At 47.6% G+C, this 17455-nt stretch overlaps 1 protein-coding gene and 1 pseudogene across 1 annotated transcript; one reads left to right on the top strand and one right to left on the bottom strand.

The window, feature by feature from the left end:
• Positions 1 to 2510: 2510 nt before the first annotated feature.
• On the bottom strand, positions 2511 to 4002 carry LOC121325139. Its single transcript, XM_041267444.1, has 2 exons — positions 3810 to 4002; positions 2511 to 3455 (listed from the first exon to the last, which is right to left on the bottom strand). The coding sequence occupies exon 2, from the start codon at positions 3378 to 3380 to the stop codon at positions 2745 to 2747; it is 636 nt and encodes a 211-aa protein (XP_041123378.1). The 5' UTR covers positions 3381 to 3455; positions 3810 to 4002; the 3' UTR covers positions 2511 to 2744.
• A 1910-nt stretch (positions 4003 to 5912) lies between these two features.
• On the top strand, positions 5913 to 17075 carry LOC121325847 (annotated as a pseudogene).
• Positions 17076 to 17455: the final 380 nt, after the last annotated feature.

Genomic DNA, 17455 nt, shown 5'->3' with positions numbered 1-17455 from the left:
CTGTACAATGCACTTGTAAGACCTCATCTTGAATATTGTGTGCAGTTCTGGTCACCTCGCTATAAAAAAGATATTGCTGCTCTAGAAAGAGTGCAAAGAAGAGCGACCAGAATTATTCCGGGCTTAAAAGGCATGTCATATGCAGACAGGCTAAACGAATTGAATCTGTTCAGTCTTGAACAAAGAAGACTACGTGGCGACCTAATCAAGAATTCAACAAATCGAAGACTACGTGGCGACCTAATACAAAAAACAATGCAAACAATGTAATGCCATAACCTGTTTTACTGCATGTGGGTTACAAAGCTCTTATCTTTTACCACCTGGTCCCAAAATGAAACATCTTACCGGTAACATTGCAGAATGGTGCAAAACTGCAGAGGACAGGCTTTGTGAATATGGTGTAAAGTCACAGATAAAAATTCCAGGTGCAGGGTTGTAGTGACAGTCCAGGGTTCTTGATGCCATGCTTCACCCACCAGCAAACATCTTCTCTACAGTAGCATCCTGACTTTACAACTACTGCCCTGCAACTCGAATACTGTGTGTGCCTCAGACTGTGTGTGTGCACACGCTCCCCGACTACTGCACTGCAACACGAATACTGTGTGTGCCTCAGACTGTGTGTGTGCACATGCTCCCCGACTACTGCACTGCAACACGAATACTGTGTGTGCCTCAGACTGTGTGTGTGCACACGCTCCCCGACTACTGCACTGCAACACAAATACTGTGTGTGCCTCAGACTGTGTGTGCCTCAGACTGTGTGTGTGCACATGCTCCCCAACTACTGCACTACAACACGAATACTGTGTGTGCCTCAGACTGTGTGTGCCTCAGACTGTGTGTGTGCACACGCTCCCCAACTACTGCACTGCAACACGAACACTGTGTGTGCCTCAGACTGTGTGTGTGCACACGCTCCCCAACTACTGCACTGCAACACGAATACTGTGTGTGCCTCAGACTGTGTGTGTGCACACGCTCCCCAACTACTGCACTGCAACACGAATACTGTGTGTGCCTCAGACTGTGTGTGTGCACACGCTCCCCGACTACTGCACTGCAACACGAATACTGTGTGTGCCTCAGACTGTGTGTGTGCACACGCTCCCCAACTACTGCACTGCAACACGAATACTGTGTGTGCCTCAGACTCTGTGTGTGTGCACACGCTCCCCGACTACTGCACTGCAACACGAACACTGTGTGTGCCTCAGACTGTGTGTGCCTCAGACTGTGTGTGTGCACACGCTCCCCAACTACTGCACTGCAACACGAATACTGTGTGTGCCTCAGACTGTGTGTGTGCACACGCTCCCCAACTACTGCACTGCAACACGAATACTGTGTGTGCCTCAGACTGTGTGTGTGCACACGCTCTCCAACTACTGCACTGCAACACGAACACTGTGTGTGCCTCAGACTGTGTGTGTGCACACGCTCCCCAACTACTGCACTGCAACACGAATACTGTGTGTGCCTCAGACTGTGTGTGTGCACACGCTCCCCAACTACTGCACTGCAACACGAATACTGTGTGTGCCTCAGACTGTGTGTGTGCACACGCTCCCCAACTACTGCACTGCAACACGAATACTGTGTGTGCCTCAGACTGTGTGTGTGCACACGCTCCCCGACTACTGCACTGCAACACGAATACTGTGTGTGCCTCAGACTGTGTGTGTGCACACGCTCCCCGACTACTGCACTGCAACACGAATACTGTGTGTGCCTCAGACTGTGTGTGTGCACACGCTCTCCAACTACTGCACTGCAACACGAATACTGTGCGTGCCTCAGACTGTGTGTGTGCACACGCTCCCCAACTACTGCACTGCAACACGAATACTGTGTGTGCCTCAGACTGTGTGTGTGCACACGCTCTCCAACTACTGCACTGCAACACGAATACTGTGCGTGCCTCAGACTGTGTGTGCCTCAGACTGTGTGTGCCTCAGACTGTGTGTGTGCACACGCTCCCTACCTTCGTAGTTTCCTGCACCCGTTTAATCAGCAATCTGGAAAGGGATACACTTCCCATTAATATAAATATTCACAGCAGCAAACGCCTGAGGTGTCGTGTTTGTCAGTCCCTTGGAGAGCAATGGAATCTGTGTGTGTCTCCACAGCTCAAGGCTCGAGGGTTGTTGTATCCTTTCCAGTGGGCTGTGTTCGGTTTGCACAGATCACCCTGCTCTCAAGCCTCTTCATTAAATGCATGTCAATGAAGTGCTATGGGAATCAGTGAGGCGCATGGCCAGTGCTGCAGGCTCTCCACTGGGATACAGTTCAACACATCAAATCACTTCCTCTCTACTTATCATTTACTAATAATTACTACTGATTGTGAGCATGCTGCTCCATACATGAACAGCACAGTCAAACCACATGTTTAACAATGAACCACAGATCATATGGAACAGATTATAAACACATTTTGTATTTTAATTGTTTTAGACTATAATTTAGATGCACATAAATATTTTTTTCACCAAAATAAACAGTGCTACAAAATAAAATGTTTATTGTTAGTGTGCAGCTGCATGTAATGCTGAGAATTATTTTCAGTATGGTCTCGTAAGGTAAAAATCTTAAATATGTCAAAACGATTTACTATAGTTTACTGAATACTGCGTTGAGCCATAGGTCTGTAAGCTGCTGCTTACTATTTCAGTTGAAAAGCTGTTGAAACTGCAGCACCTGTGAATTACCCACACAGCTCTGGGTACACTGTCTGGGTCTCAACGCTTAGACTTCTTTTTCTTCTTCTTCATCTCCACGATCTCGCTCACGCTGTCCCCGTCGTGGCTGCTTGGCTGACGGATGACCTTCTTCTCCAGCTTGTACTCCTGCTCTCCCACCCAGGGGTCTCCCTTGACCAGGTACTCCCCTCCCCGGTAGGTGATGCTTACTTCTGTTTTCGGGTAAGTGCCGTAGACCCTGCGAAGGTCATCCTTCACGAATTCAGGAACCTCCTTACGGGCCCCGTTGATCCTCTCCAGCTTCCCCCAGCGCAGCTCCCCTTTCAGGGTGAAGCCCTCGGGCCAGGCTCCACTGCTCTGAGGCTCAGGCATGCTGCTGCCGTAGCCCTGGTAGACAGGAGGGTACACACATGGCCTCTGGGAGTACAAGTGAGGGTTCATGGCACTGAAAGGGTTAAATCCGTAGAAGTGGTGGTACTCCACTTGGCCCCCCTCCTGGTTCGCTCCCCAGTCATTCAATACCAGAGTGAGGGGCCGGCTGCTGTAGATGGGGGGCAGGAAGTGGGGGTGGTGGCCCGTCGCTCTCGCTGGCCTCCAATGCCAATAAGGGTTGGTGCTCATGAACGCGCCGGGATGGTAATGCTGAGGGCCAGCATGTGTGTAGTAAGAGCTCATTGCTGAAGATGCTGCTGCATCACCACAGAGAGCGCTCCCTCCTCTCCTAGTTGCACTGAATGGACTTATTTTGTGCTGCAATTAAAGGAGGAGAAAGTGACGTTTATAAAATGTATAATCTGTTAATATGCATTTCCATGTCCTGTGCAGGTAGGTATATACATCCCCAGTTTTGCTGCTTTCCTAGAAAAAAAGGAGAACATTTCTGGGGACCATTTTACTTGTGAGATGTCTTGTTCAGTAAAATATTTAACACATTTTTTTAAAGAGAAGACGATTATCTATCCATGGATACCAAGATATTTAGTAAGTAAAGAGACAAATGTTACAATATTCCACGAATCACAAATCAAACAGAAACACAATAAACTGTCAGTAAAACCCATTGTGCTCCTTCACTATTTCAGCTCCACACTGACAAGCACTCACCTTTCCACACTCCAAACTTGTTCATTTGTTGCAGTTTTTTTGTGAATGGAGCATTTCCTCCGAGGCCAAAGACTCAGAAAACAGAACAAAATTTCCCCAGATCTAGAAAACAAACACAAACCCTCCCTGCTGCTCCAAGACCAGCTGCCTGTGAATTGAAAGGGCTGTGTTCTGTGTTTGAGTTCCACCCTGCTACTGGTTGTAGTGTCGTGTGTTTTGCTTGATTGGGTCTCATGAACAGTCAGGAGTTCAAGCAGCCCCTCCCCTTACTGACAGCTCTGTTTACTAGGAGCATCATGTGAGTCAACTGTAACCAGGCAGCAGACAAACAAACAGGGAGATAACTAAATAAGGGAAAGGACAGCAAGCAGAGTGACATGACTTCCAGGGTTGTACATAGATGCTACACATACATACATACTCATACACACTTACACACACACACATACATACACACACACACACACACACACACACACACACATACATACATACATACACACACACACACACAACACACATGTTGTCTGTACATGTATATATACATACATACATACATACATACATACATACATACACATACATACATACACACACACACATACATACATACATACATACATACATACATACATACATACATACATACTACACAAACTTACACACACACAAACACATATACATACATACACACACACACACACACACACATACATACATACATACATACATACAAGCATACATACATACATACATACTCACACAAACTTACACACACACACACATACACACATACATACATACTCACACACATTTACACACACACACACACACATACATACATACAAGCATACATACATACATACACACATACATACTCACACACACACACACTCATTTCTCAAACACATGTATTAAACATTAATATAGGAGTTTAAATACCAGGACTGTGATTTGAGGTCTACTTGGGAAAATAAAGATTGTTGCATCCCCAGCACACACAAAGGGTGTATATCCTATGATTGTAATTACCAGACCTGTGAACAACTCTGTCACTGTATGTGTCTGTGCTGGCGAGCTGTGTCTCTGCTTCAGAATGACTGCAGTGCACAGTGTCTGTGCTGGATAGCTGTATCTGTGCTTAGAATGACTGCAGTGCACAGTGTCTGCGCTGGATAGCTGTATCTCTGCTTCAGAATGACTGCAGTGCACAGTGTCTGCGCTGGATAGCTGTATCTCTGCTTCAGAATGACTGCAGTGCACAGTGTCTGCGCTGGATAGCTGTATCTCTGCTTCAGAATGACTGCAGTGCACAGTGTCTGCGCTGGATAGCTGTATCTCTGCTTCAGAATGACTGCAGTGCACAGTGTCTGCGCTGGATAGCTGTATCTCTGCTTCAGAATGACTGCAGTGCACAGTGTCTGCGCTGGATAGCTGTATCTCTGCTTCAGAATGACTGCAGTGCACAGTGTCTGCGCTGGATAGCTGTATCTCTGCTTCAGAATGACTGCAGTGCACAGTGTCTGCGCTGGATAGCTGTATCTCTGCTTCAGAATGACTGCAGTGCACAGTGTCTGCGCTGGATAGCTGTATCTCTGCTTCAGAATGACTGCAGTGCACAGTGTCTGCGCTGGATAGCTGTATCTGTGCTTCAGAATGACTGCAGTGCACAGTGTCTGCGCTGGATAGCTGTATCTCTGCTTCAGAATGACTGCAGTGCACAGTGTCTGTGCTGGCTAGCTGTATCTCTGCTTCAGAATGACTGCAGTGCACAGTGTCTGCGCTGGATAGCTGTATCTCTGCTTCAGAATGACTGCAGTGCACAGTGTCTGCGCTGGATAGCTGTATCTCTGCTTCAGAATGACTGCAGTGCACAGTGTCTGCGCTGGATAGCTGTATCTCTGCTTCAGAATGACTGCAGTGCACAGTGTCTGCGCTGGATAGCTGTATCTCTGCTTCAGAATGACTGCAGTGCACAGTGTCTGCGCTGGCTATGACTAATGCCAGAGAGTCACTAAATAAGAACGAATGATATGTAGTTAACTAACTAACTAAATAAATAAAAGGGTCCAAGGATCCGATGCAGTCTAGCGAAGTGCGAGAATGAGGAGTCTGTACGTGGAGGGTGTATCTGCTCTGTTTCTCACTGGGAGGCGCAGTGTGATGTCTTTAATTGAATAAGTGTAAAGGCGTGACACGCTCTGGTTCATTTTGAGGATTTTTAAAGCGTTCTGAAACATATAACCAGATAACCTCTTAGTTTCGATAATGTTATTGTCCAAAATAAAACTGTGCAACAACGGTAAAACAACCCTCGATGTATTCCTAGCAGTTTGCCTATTTTCCCCAGTGCACTTTCAGTTTACTCAGTGTAGCGTGAAGTGTCTCTTTTTTAATTCGGGGTCAAAACAATGTCTCACTGTAATCTGTACTCTCAGTCATGCATGCCAATCGAAGATAGCTTTCACTAGACTTACCCACACATACTATCGCTGGGTTTATTTTTGTCTTGCGAAGAATCCCAGTCGTTTAAAATTAGGTTTTTTGGGTTTTTTTGTGCCCTTTTTATCATTTGTCTTCTGAAAGATTTAGGCCTGCTCTTTAGCTGCCACGTGCCTATATCAATGAAATCAATGTTACTATGAACGCGTTTCTCTGTGTGACTGAGAGACACGAACGGCTGAACAGGGATCAATTCAGTTCTTGCAGGATAGTAGAAAAGTCGAGGTAAAACACAGAGAATCAGAACCCCTAGGTATGTTTGACCTTTGTACAGTGAATTAACTGCTAAAAAGTGTATTCAGTACACACCCATAGCTTGCTAGCAGTTACTCATTCCTAGTGTTCCCAACTACTTTTCCATAGTTTGGCAATTTGTACCGTGGCATGTCTTAACAGCTTGAGTTTGCTCTTCTAAACTTGGTTTCAGCTGTGCGGTCAAGTCGACAGCGCCTTTAGTTAAACTAGTTGTCTTGTCTCAGCAGACAGTATTTCTCATATGGAACAGCCTGAACGACCCTCTCTTTGGCTGGATCAGTGATCGCTCCTTCCTCGGCTCACAGCAGTAAGTCTCTCCTTCTTGTTCTCTTCCACCCCTGTAAACCGCTTCCCTGTCGCCCTGCTTTCAAAATGAAGAAGTAATAGCCGGCCCGTCTCAGATTCGAAGTCAAGTGCTGACGTGCTCACATCCTGTAGAATGTCCTGAATCAGAACTGGGTTGTGTTCTAGCTTCATGTATGAACACAATGCCAGGGTCAGTCACATGGAAGAAAACTACACATTCACAATGAAGTGAAAGGGGTCTGTATCTCTGGATTACATTGGGAGGCTGTGGAGAGTGTATGAAGTGTTCATGTCATAATCCAAGGCATGTTTAAGCAAGAAGAGAACCCTCTGCTCGAGACATTTAACTGCAGGAGGCGGGCCTTACCGAGAGTAAAGCCCTCTTTTAATAGCTGGAATGTAAAAATGAACAGAGTGCATTCTATGTAAAGTTGCAAGCATAGTTTCTGCTGGAGTCCCGCCTGGACACTTGTGTTTTAGAAAGTACTAAATGATCGTAGAGTATATCTTCTCCACCATGAATTCTGTTTCCGTCTGATTTCTCTCCACCTCGTGCTCCCTGTAGAGCAGGGGTTCAGATCTCAAACCCACAGGTGGTTCTAAAGAGGCTGCAGGCTCTGTCCCGGACTGGCCCGCTGTTTGCACTGTCCTTCCTGGTGTTCTGGGTGTCCTGGGCCAGGCCTGGGTTGCAATTCTTCATCTGCCTGTGTCTCTACGACGGCTTCCTCACCGTAGTGGACCTCAACCACAATGCCTTGCTGGCGGACCTGGCCGTGTTGGCCAGCGAGAGGACTCGGCTGAACTTCCACTGCTCGCTGTTCAGTGCCCTGGGCTCCCTGTCCGTCTTCATGTCCTACTCCTTCTGGGACAAGGAGAACTTCTTCTCCTTCAGAGTGTTCTGTGTGGCGCTGGCTGCCTTCTCCGTCCTGGGCTTCAGCGTGGCCTGCTGGCTCCTGCGTCAGAGGTTTCGAGGTAGAGCCAGACAAGACGAGAGGAGGACTCTGTCCTGAAAGAGTATGTTTGTGCTTCTTGAGGAGTGCGAGTAATGTTTTTGTAGAGGTGTTTCAGTACTTGGGGTTTATTACAGCTGTCTTTATGAAGGAGGTCATTCTAGTTGTTTTGAAGAAGGATGAAAACGAACAGGACTGAAAGAGTGTGTTTGTATTGTTAATGGTTTATAGATCTTTCAGTTCTAGGGTTTATTAAGAAAGATTGTAGTTGGTCTTAGGTTTGAAGGAGGGTGGATGATAAGTGTGCTGTGGTCTGTAATCTGTGCTGTTGCAGTAATTGTCTCCCTGCTGTTCCCCTTGGCACTGGCAGGCTGTGTGTTGGACAGGCCCCTCTTGCTCAGGAGAAGGTGCTGACACTGAGGCAGTACCTGAAGCAGCTCTCCAAACACACAAACTTCCTCTGGTTTGCCTCCATGAACCTCGTCCAGGTACCTGATAATTCCATGTTACCTGTGTTTATGTTCTCAATAAATGAGTAAATGATCTTGTGTAGCGCACAAACAGTCTAGCGTTGCCAGGCTGTTCTAAATCTCAAGCGTGCAGCACTGCCTTGACAGCGTCAGTATAATGAGGCTGTGTGTTTACTCACCCCTTGATTTGCTGCATCTTAATTAGGCACCAGAGATAGGGCAGCTCATATTTTACAGCAAGAAAGGGAAGCTCCTGAACTTTATCTGCTCCGGTTTTACCATACACTGCTGAAGGAATATTCATTTATATTTTAGAGAGAATAATTGTTGTGATTTGTTCAACTGCTTTCATTTAGAGCCAATTTAATTGACTAACACTAACTTCAATTTAAATATTGTGTTGCCACTATGAAGATAATTAAGAGAATACTGCCCATTGCAATGTTGATCAGTGTGTTGGAATTGATTAAAAGGAAATGGGGAATTAATTTTAAACAGGAGTTGGAATTGAAAGATGAATTGACCCGACTCTGGCAATGATTAACAGCCGTCTTTAATCTTCCAGGTGTTTCACTGTCATTTCAATAACAATTTCTTCCCACTGTTTCTGGAGCACCTCCTTTCGGACCGAATCTCAGCCTCCACAGGATCCTTTCTGCTCGGTAAGAAACGTACAGGACAGCTACCTGCTAATACTGTACCAGACAAACAGGAACAGTGCAGCTACCTGCCAATACTGTACCAGACAAACAGGAACAGTGCAGCTACCTGCTAATACTGTACCAGACAAACAGGAACAGTGCAGCTACCTGCTAATACTGTACCAGACAAACAGGAACAGTGCAGCTACCTGCTAATACTGCACCAGACAAACAGGAACAGTGCAGCTACCTGCTAATACTGCACCAGACAAACAGGAACAGTGCAGCTACCTGCTAATACTGTACCAGACAAACAGGAACAGTGCAGCTACCTGCTAATACTGTACCAGACAAACAGGAACAGTGCAGCTACCTGCTAATACTGTACCAGACAAACAGGAACAGTGCAGCTACCTGCTAATACTGCACCAGACAAACAGGAACAGTGCAGCTACCTGCTAATACTGTACCAGACAAACAGGAACAGTGCAGCTACCTGCTAATACTGTACCAGACAAACAGGAACAGTGCAGCTACCTGCTAATACTGCACCAGACAAACAGGAACAGTGCAGCTACCTGCTAATACTGTACCAGACAAACAGGAACAGTGCAGCTACCTGCTAATACTGTACCAGACAAACAGGAACAGTGCAGCTACCTGCTAATACTGTACCAGACAAACAGGAACAGTGCAGCTACCTGCTAATACTGTACCAGACAAACAGGAACAGTGCAGCTACCTGCTAATACTGCACCAGACAAACAGGAACAGTGCAGCTACCTGCTAATACTGTACCAGACAAACAGGAACAGTGCAGCTACCTGCTAATACTGTACCAGACAAACAGGAACAGTGCAGCTACCTGCTAATACTGTACCAGACAAACAGGAACAGTGCAGCTACCTGCTAATACTGCACCAGACAAACAGGAACAGTGCAGCTACCTGCTAATACTGTACCAGACAAACAGGAACAGTGCAGCTACCTGCTAATACTGTACCAGACAAACAGGAACAGTGCAGCTACCTGCTAATACTGTACCAGACAAACAGGAACAGTGCAGCTACCTGCTAATACTGTACCAGACAAACAGGAACAGTGCAGCTACCTGCTAATACTGCACCAGACAAACAGGAACAGTGCAGCTACCTGCTAATACTGTACCAGACAAACAGGAACAGTGCAGCTACCTGCTAATACTGTACCAGACAAACAGGAACAGTGCAGCTACCTGCTAATACTGTACCAGACAAACAGGAACAGTGCAGCTACCTGCTAATACTGTACCAGACAAACAGGAACAGTGCAGCTACCTGCTAATACTGTACCAGACAAACAGGAACAGTGCAGCTACCTGCTAATACTGTACCAGACAAACAGGAACAGTGCAGCTACCTGCTAATACTGTACCAGACAAACAGGAACAGTGCAGCTACCTGCTAATACTGTACCAGACAAACAGGAACAGTGCAGCTACCTGCTAATACTGTACCAGACAAACAGGAACAGTGCAGCTACCTGCTAATACTGTACCAGACAAACAGGAACAGTGCAGCTACCTGCTAATACTGCACCAGACAAACAGGAACAGTGCAGCTACCTGCTAATACTGTACCAGACAAACAGGAACAGTGCAGCTACCTGCTAATACTGTACCAGACAAACAGGAACAGTGCAGCTACCTGCTAATACTGCACCAGACAAACAGGAACAGTGCAGCTACCTGCTAATACTGTACCAGACAAACAGGAACAGTGCAGCTACCTGCTAATACTGCACCAGACAGTGCAACAGGAACAGGAACAGCAGCTACCTGCTAATACTGTACCAGACAAACAGGAACAGTGCAGCTACCTGCTAATACTGTACCAGACAAACAGGAACAGTGCAGCTACCTGCTAATACTGTACCAGACAAACAGGAACAGTGCAGCTACCTGCTAATACTGTACCAGACAAACAGGAACAGTGCAGCTACCTGCTAATACTGTACCAGACAAACAGGAACAGTGCAGCTACCTGCTAATACTGTACCAGACAAACAGGAACAGTGCAGCTACCTGCTAATACTGCACCAGACAAACAGGAACAGTGCAGCTACCTGCTAATACTGTACCAGACAAACAGGAACAGTGCAGCTACCTGCTAATACTGTACCAGACAAACAGGAACAGTGCAGCTACCTGCTAATACTGCACCAGACAAACAGGAACAGTGCAGCTACCTGCTAATACTGTACCAGACAAACAGGAACAGTGCAGCTACCTGCTAATACTGTACCAGACAAACAGGAACAGTGCAGCTACCTGCTAATACTGTACCAGACAAACAGGAACAGTGCAGCTACCTGCTAATACTGTACCAGACAAACAGGAACAGTGCAGCTACCTGCTAATACTGTACCAGACAAACAGGAACAGTGCAGCTACCTGCTAATACTGTACCAGACAAACAGGAACAGTGCAGCTACCTGCTAATACTGCACCAGACAAACAGGAACAGTGCAGCTACCTGCTAATACTGTACCAGACAAACAGGAACAGTGCAGCTACCTGCTAATACTGTACCAGACAAACAGGAACAGTGCAGCTACCTGCTAATACTGTACCAGACAAACAGGAACAGTGCAGCTACCTGCTAATACTGTACCAGACAAACAGGAACAGTGCAGCTACCTGCTAATACTGTACCAGACAAACAGGAACAGTGCAGCTACCTGCTAATACTGTACCAGACAAACAGGAACAGTGCAGCTACCTGCTAATACTGTACCAGACAAACAGGAACAGTGCAGCTACCTGCTAATACTGTACCAGACAAACAGGAACAGTGCAGCTACCTGCTAATACTGTACCAGACAAACAGGAACAGTGCAGCTACCTGCTAATACTGTACCAGACAAACAGGAACAGTGCAGCTACCTGCTAATACTGTACCAGACAAACAGGAACAGTGCAGCTACCTGCTAATACTGTACCAGACAAACAGGAACAGTGCAGCTACCTGCTAATACTGTACCAGACAAACAGGAACAGTGCAGCTACCTGCTAATACTGTACCAGACAAACAGGAACAGTGCAGCTACCTGCTAATACTGTACCAGACAAACAGGAACAGTGCAGCTACCTGCTAATACTGTACCAGACAAACAGGAACAGTGCAGCTACCTGCTAATACTGTACCAGACAAACAGGAACAGTGCAGCTACCTGCTAATACTGTACCAGACAAACAGGAACAGTGCAGCTACCTGCTAATACTGTACCAGACAAACAGGAACAGTGCAGCTACCTGCTAATACTGTACCAGACAAACAGGAACAGTGCAGCTACCTGCTAATACTGTACCAGACAAACAGGAACAGTGCAGCTACCTGCTAATACTGTACCAGACAAACAGGAACAGTGCAGCTACCTGCTAATACTGTACCAGACAAACAGGAACAGTGCAGCTACCTGCTAATACTGTACCAGACAAACAGGAACAGTGCAGCTACCTGCTAATACTGTACCAGACAAACAGGAACAGTGCAGCTACCTGCTAATACTGTACCAGACAAACAGGAACAGTGCAGCTACCTGCTAATACTGTACCAGACAAACAGGAACAGTGCAGCTACCTGCTAATACTGTACCAGACAAACAGGAACAGTGCAGCTACCTGCTAATACTGTACCAGACAAACAGGAACAGTGCAGCTACCTGCTAATACTGTACCAGACAAACAGGAACAGTGCAGCTACCTGCTAATACTGTACCAGACAAACAGGAACAGTGCAGCTACCTGCTAATACTGTACCAGACAAACAGGAACAGTGCAGCTACCTGCTAATACTGCACCAGACAAACAGGAACAGTGCAGCTACCTGCTAATACTGTACCAGACAAACAGGAACAGTGCAGCTACCTGCTAATACTGTACCAGACAAACAGGAACAGTGCAGCTACCTGCTAATACTGTACCAGACAAACAGGAACAGTGCAGCTACCTGCTAATACTGTACCAGACAAACAGGAACAGTGCAGCTACCTGCTAATACTGCACCAGACAAACAGGAACAGTGCAGCTACCTGCTAATACTGTACCAGACAAACAGGAACAGTGCAGCTACCTGCTAATACTGTACCAGACAAACAGGAACAGTGCAGCTACCTGCTAATACTGTACCAGACAAACAGGAACAGTGCAGCTACCTGCTAATACTGTACCAGACAAACAGGAACAGTGCAGCTACCTGCTAATACTGTACCAGACAAACAGGAACAGTGCAGCTACCTGCTAATACTGTACCAGACAAACAGGAACAGTGCAGCTACCTGCTAATACTGCACCAGACAAACAGGAACAGTGCAGCTACCTGCTAATACTGTACCAGACAAACAGGAACAGTGCAGCTACCTGCTAATACTGTACCAGACAAACAGGAACAGTGCAGCTACCTGCTAATACTGCACCAGACAAACAGGAACAGTGCAGCTACCTGCTAATACTGTACCAGACAAACAGGAACAGTGCAGCTACCTGCTAATACTGTACCAGACAAACAGGAACAGTGCAGCTACCTGCTAATACTGTACCAGACAAACAGGAACAGTGCAGCTACCTGCTAATACTGTACCAGACAAACAGGAACAGTGCAGCTACCTGCTAATACTGTACCAGACAAACAGGAACAGTGCAGCTACCTGCTAATACTGTACCAGACAAACAGGAACAGTGCAGCTACCTGCTAATACTGTACCAGACAAACAGGAACAGTGCAGCTACCTGCTAATACTGTACCAGACAAACAGGAACAGTGCAGCTACCTGCTAATACTGCACCAGACAAACAGGAACAGTGCAGCTACCTGCTAATACTGTACCAGACAAACAGGAACAGTGCAGCTACCTGCTAATACTGCACCAGACAAACAGGAACAGTGCAGCTACCTGCTAATACTGTACCAGACAAACAGGAACAGTGCAGCTACCTGCTAATACTGCACCAGACAAACAGGAACAGTGCAGCTACCTGCTAATACTGTACCAGACAAACAGGAACAGTGCAGCTACCTGCTAATACTGTACCAGACAAACAGGAACAGTGCAGCTACCTGCTAATACTGCACCAGACAAACAGGAACAGTGCAGCTACCTGCTAATACTGTACCAGACAAACAGGAACAGTGCAGCTACCTGCTAATACTGCACCAGACAAACAGGAACAGTGCAGCTACCTGCTAATACTGCACCAGACAAACAGGAACAGTGCAGCTACCTGCTAATACTGTACCAGACAAAGCTATTCCAGGCACTGCTTGGGGCTGCTGTGTGTGTGTGTACACAGGTGCTGGCACCGCTCGGGGCTGCTCTGTGTGTGTGTGTGTGTGTGTGTGTACACAGGTACTGGCACCGCTCGGGGCTGCTCTGTGTGTGTGTGTGTGTGTGTGTACACAGGTACTGGCACAGCTCGGGGCTGCTGTGTGTGTGTGTGTGTGTGTGTGTGTGTGTGTGTGTGTACACAGGTACTGGCATCGCTCGGGGCTGCTCTGTGTGTGTGTGTGTGTGTACACAGGTACTGGCACAGCTCGGGGCGTGCTGTGTGTGTGTGTGTGTGTGTGTGTGTGTGTGTGTGTACACAGTACTGGCACCGCTCGGGGCTGCTATGTGTGTGTGTACACAAACACACAACATGTGTACACAGGTACTACCGTGGCACCGCTCGGCGTGTGTGTGTGTGTGTGTGTACACAGGTACTGGCACCCTGCTGTGTGTGTGTGTGTGTGTGTACACAGGTACTAGCACCCTCGGGGCTGGTGTGTGTGTGTGTGTGTGTGTGTGTGTGTGTGTGTGTGTACACAGGTATGGCACGTGGCGAGCCCCGGCGTGGTGTGTGTGTGTGTGTGTGTGTGTACACAGGTACTGGCACCGCTCGGGGTTGCTCTGTGTGTGTGTGTGTGTGTGTGTACACAGGTACTGGCACAGCTCGGGGCTGTGTGTGTGTGTGTGTGTGTGTGTGTGTGTGTGTACACAGGTACTGGCACCGCTCGGGGCCGCTGTGTGTGTGTGTGTGTGTGTGTGTGTGTGTGTGTGTGTGTACACAGGTACTGGCACCGCTCGGGGTTGCTCTGTGTGTGTGTGTGTGTGTGTGTACACAGGTACTGGCACTCGAGCCACCGACGACAACACACACACACACACACACATGTGTCCAGACGTGGCACCGCTCGGGGCCGCCGCTGTGTGTGTGTGTGTGTGTGTGTGTGTGTGTGTACACAGGTACTGGCACCCTCGCTGCTGTGTGTGTGTGTGTGTGTACACAGGTACTACACAGGTGTGTGTGTGTGTGTGTGTGTGTGTGTGTGTGTACACAGGTACTGGCACCGCTCGGGGCCGCTGTGTGTGTGTGTGTGTGTGTGTGTGTGTGTACACAGGTACTGGCACCGCTCGGGGCCGCTGTGTGTGTGTGTGTGTGTGTGTGTGTACACAGGTACTGGCACAGCTCGGGGCTGTGTGTGTGTGTGTGTGTGTGTGTGTGTGTGTGTGTGTACACAGGTACTGGCACCGCTCGGGGCCGCTGTGTGTGTGTGTGTGTGTGTGTGTGTGTGTGTGTGTGTTGTGTCATACCGTGGGTCGAGCCGGGACGAGACTCACACACACCACACACACACATGTGTCCATGACACGTGTCGAGCACAGCTCGGGGCTGTGTGTGTGTGTGGTGTGTGTGTGTGTGTGTGTGTGTGTGTGTGTGTACTGGCACCGCTCGGGGCCGCTGTGTGTGTGTGTGTGTGTGTGTGTGTGTACACAGGTACTGTACAGCTCGGGGCTGCTGTGTGTGTGTGTGTGTGTGTACACAGGTACTGGCACCATCAGGGCTGCTGCAAAATAAGATTCTCCCCTCTGTCTCCTGATCTCTTAAGTAATCCTTTAGCTTAGTTCTGTTTTTATTTTCTATTTAAAATGTGTACATGAGGTCTGTCCTTAAGATGAAATACTGCTCGTTACCCCAGACCCTCCACCTCCCTCCCCTTCTCTCTGTCTCTCCCTGGATATGAAATACTGCTCGCTACCCCAGACCCTCCACCTCCCTCCCCTTCTCTCTGTCTCTCCCTGGATATGAAATACTGCTTGCTGCCCCAGACCTTCCACCTTCCTCCCCTTCTCACTGTCTCCCCCAGGATATGAAATACTGCTTGCTGCCCCAGACCCTCCACCTCCCTCCCCTTCTCTCTGTCTCTCCCTGGATATGAAATACTGCTTGCTGCCCCAGACCTTCCACCTTCCTCCCCTTCTCACTGTCTCCCCCAGGATATGAAATACTGCTCGTTACCCCAGACCCTCCACCTCCCTCCCCTTCTCACTGTCTCTCCCTGGATATGAAATACTGCTCGCTACCCCAGACCCTCCACCTTCCTCCCCTTCTCTCTGTCTCTCCCTGGATATGAAATACTGCTTGCTGCCCCAGACCTTCCACCTTCCTCCCCTTCTCACTGTCTCCCCCAGGATATGAAATACTGCTCGTTACCCCAGACCCTCCACCTCCCTCCCCTTCTCTCTGTCTCTCCCTGGATATGAAATACTGCTTGCTGCCCCAGACCTTCCACCTTCCTCCCCTTCTCACTGTCTCCCCCAGGATATGAAATACTGCTTGCTGCCCCAGACCTTCCACTTTCCTCCCCTTCTCACTGTCTCGTCTGTCGCTCTGTCTCCCCCAGGACATGACATTTTCCAGCGAGACCCTCTGCAGGAAGTGGTCCGCACCCAGGAGATGTGGAACCCTGCCTGGTTCAGCACTCTGCAGCAGGGCTGCTTCTACCTGCTGGTCTTCATTCCCATCACCTGCGCCTTCCTGCAGCTGCTGGCCTGGTCCCAGTTCTCATTTCACGGCAAGCGTCTGCAGAGCATAAAGTTACAGAGGCAGAGTGCTTTACAGGAACTTCCTATTGATGTGAAAGATATCTGATCAAAACTTTAAACAACTGCCAAAGCTGGAGGGGCACTGTGCGTGTGCGTGTGCGTGTGCATGTGTGTGTGTGCAAACCAAACCTGCCTTATTTTGATAGAATAAACATTCCATTCCAGAACAATTTAAATATGGACCACAGACTATGGACCAAAAAAAATGGTTTTACTTAAGCTTGGATGTTTTTAAGGTGTAAAAAGAGCATGGATTTGTCTGTGTGTCTGGATTGTGCTGCTGTCCGAGTGCAAGTCAATTCAGCAGCACCACCTCTTTGATTGAATGGCTTTTACAGCTCGTCCATGTGGTGTAAATTACAGCCGTTTGAGAATACATGGAATCACATTAGTGTGCCAAAACAAACTTTCTAGATTTTTAAACATTGGATATATTTTCTTTTACACATTTTTTAAATGAACTATAGATCATAGAACAGGAGCACACATATATGTAAGCCAGTGTATGAAACATGATCGTGTGTGTATAGATAGATAGGGCTGAGTGTGTCAGACTGGTAACCTGCAGACTTGTTGGTTTTATACTTTTTTAAATGTGTTTTAAACCTTAACCCTTTTAT

Source organism: Polyodon spathula, chromosome 13 (genome assembly GCF_017654505.1).
Source record: "Polyodon spathula isolate WHYD16114869_AA chromosome 13, ASM1765450v1, whole genome shotgun sequence".
NCBI classification, from domain to species: domain Eukaryota; kingdom Metazoa; phylum Chordata; class Actinopteri; order Acipenseriformes; family Polyodontidae; genus Polyodon; species Polyodon spathula.
Note: the sequence above shows the minus strand (reverse complement) of the source record. Positions and strands in the feature narration are given on the sequence as shown.

Bases quoted from the DNA above. Each gene is read 5' to 3' on its own strand.
- LOC121325139 (XM_041267444.1), bottom strand. From the start codon at position 3,380: ATGAGCTCTTACTACACACATGCTGGCCCTCAGCATTACCATCCCGGC.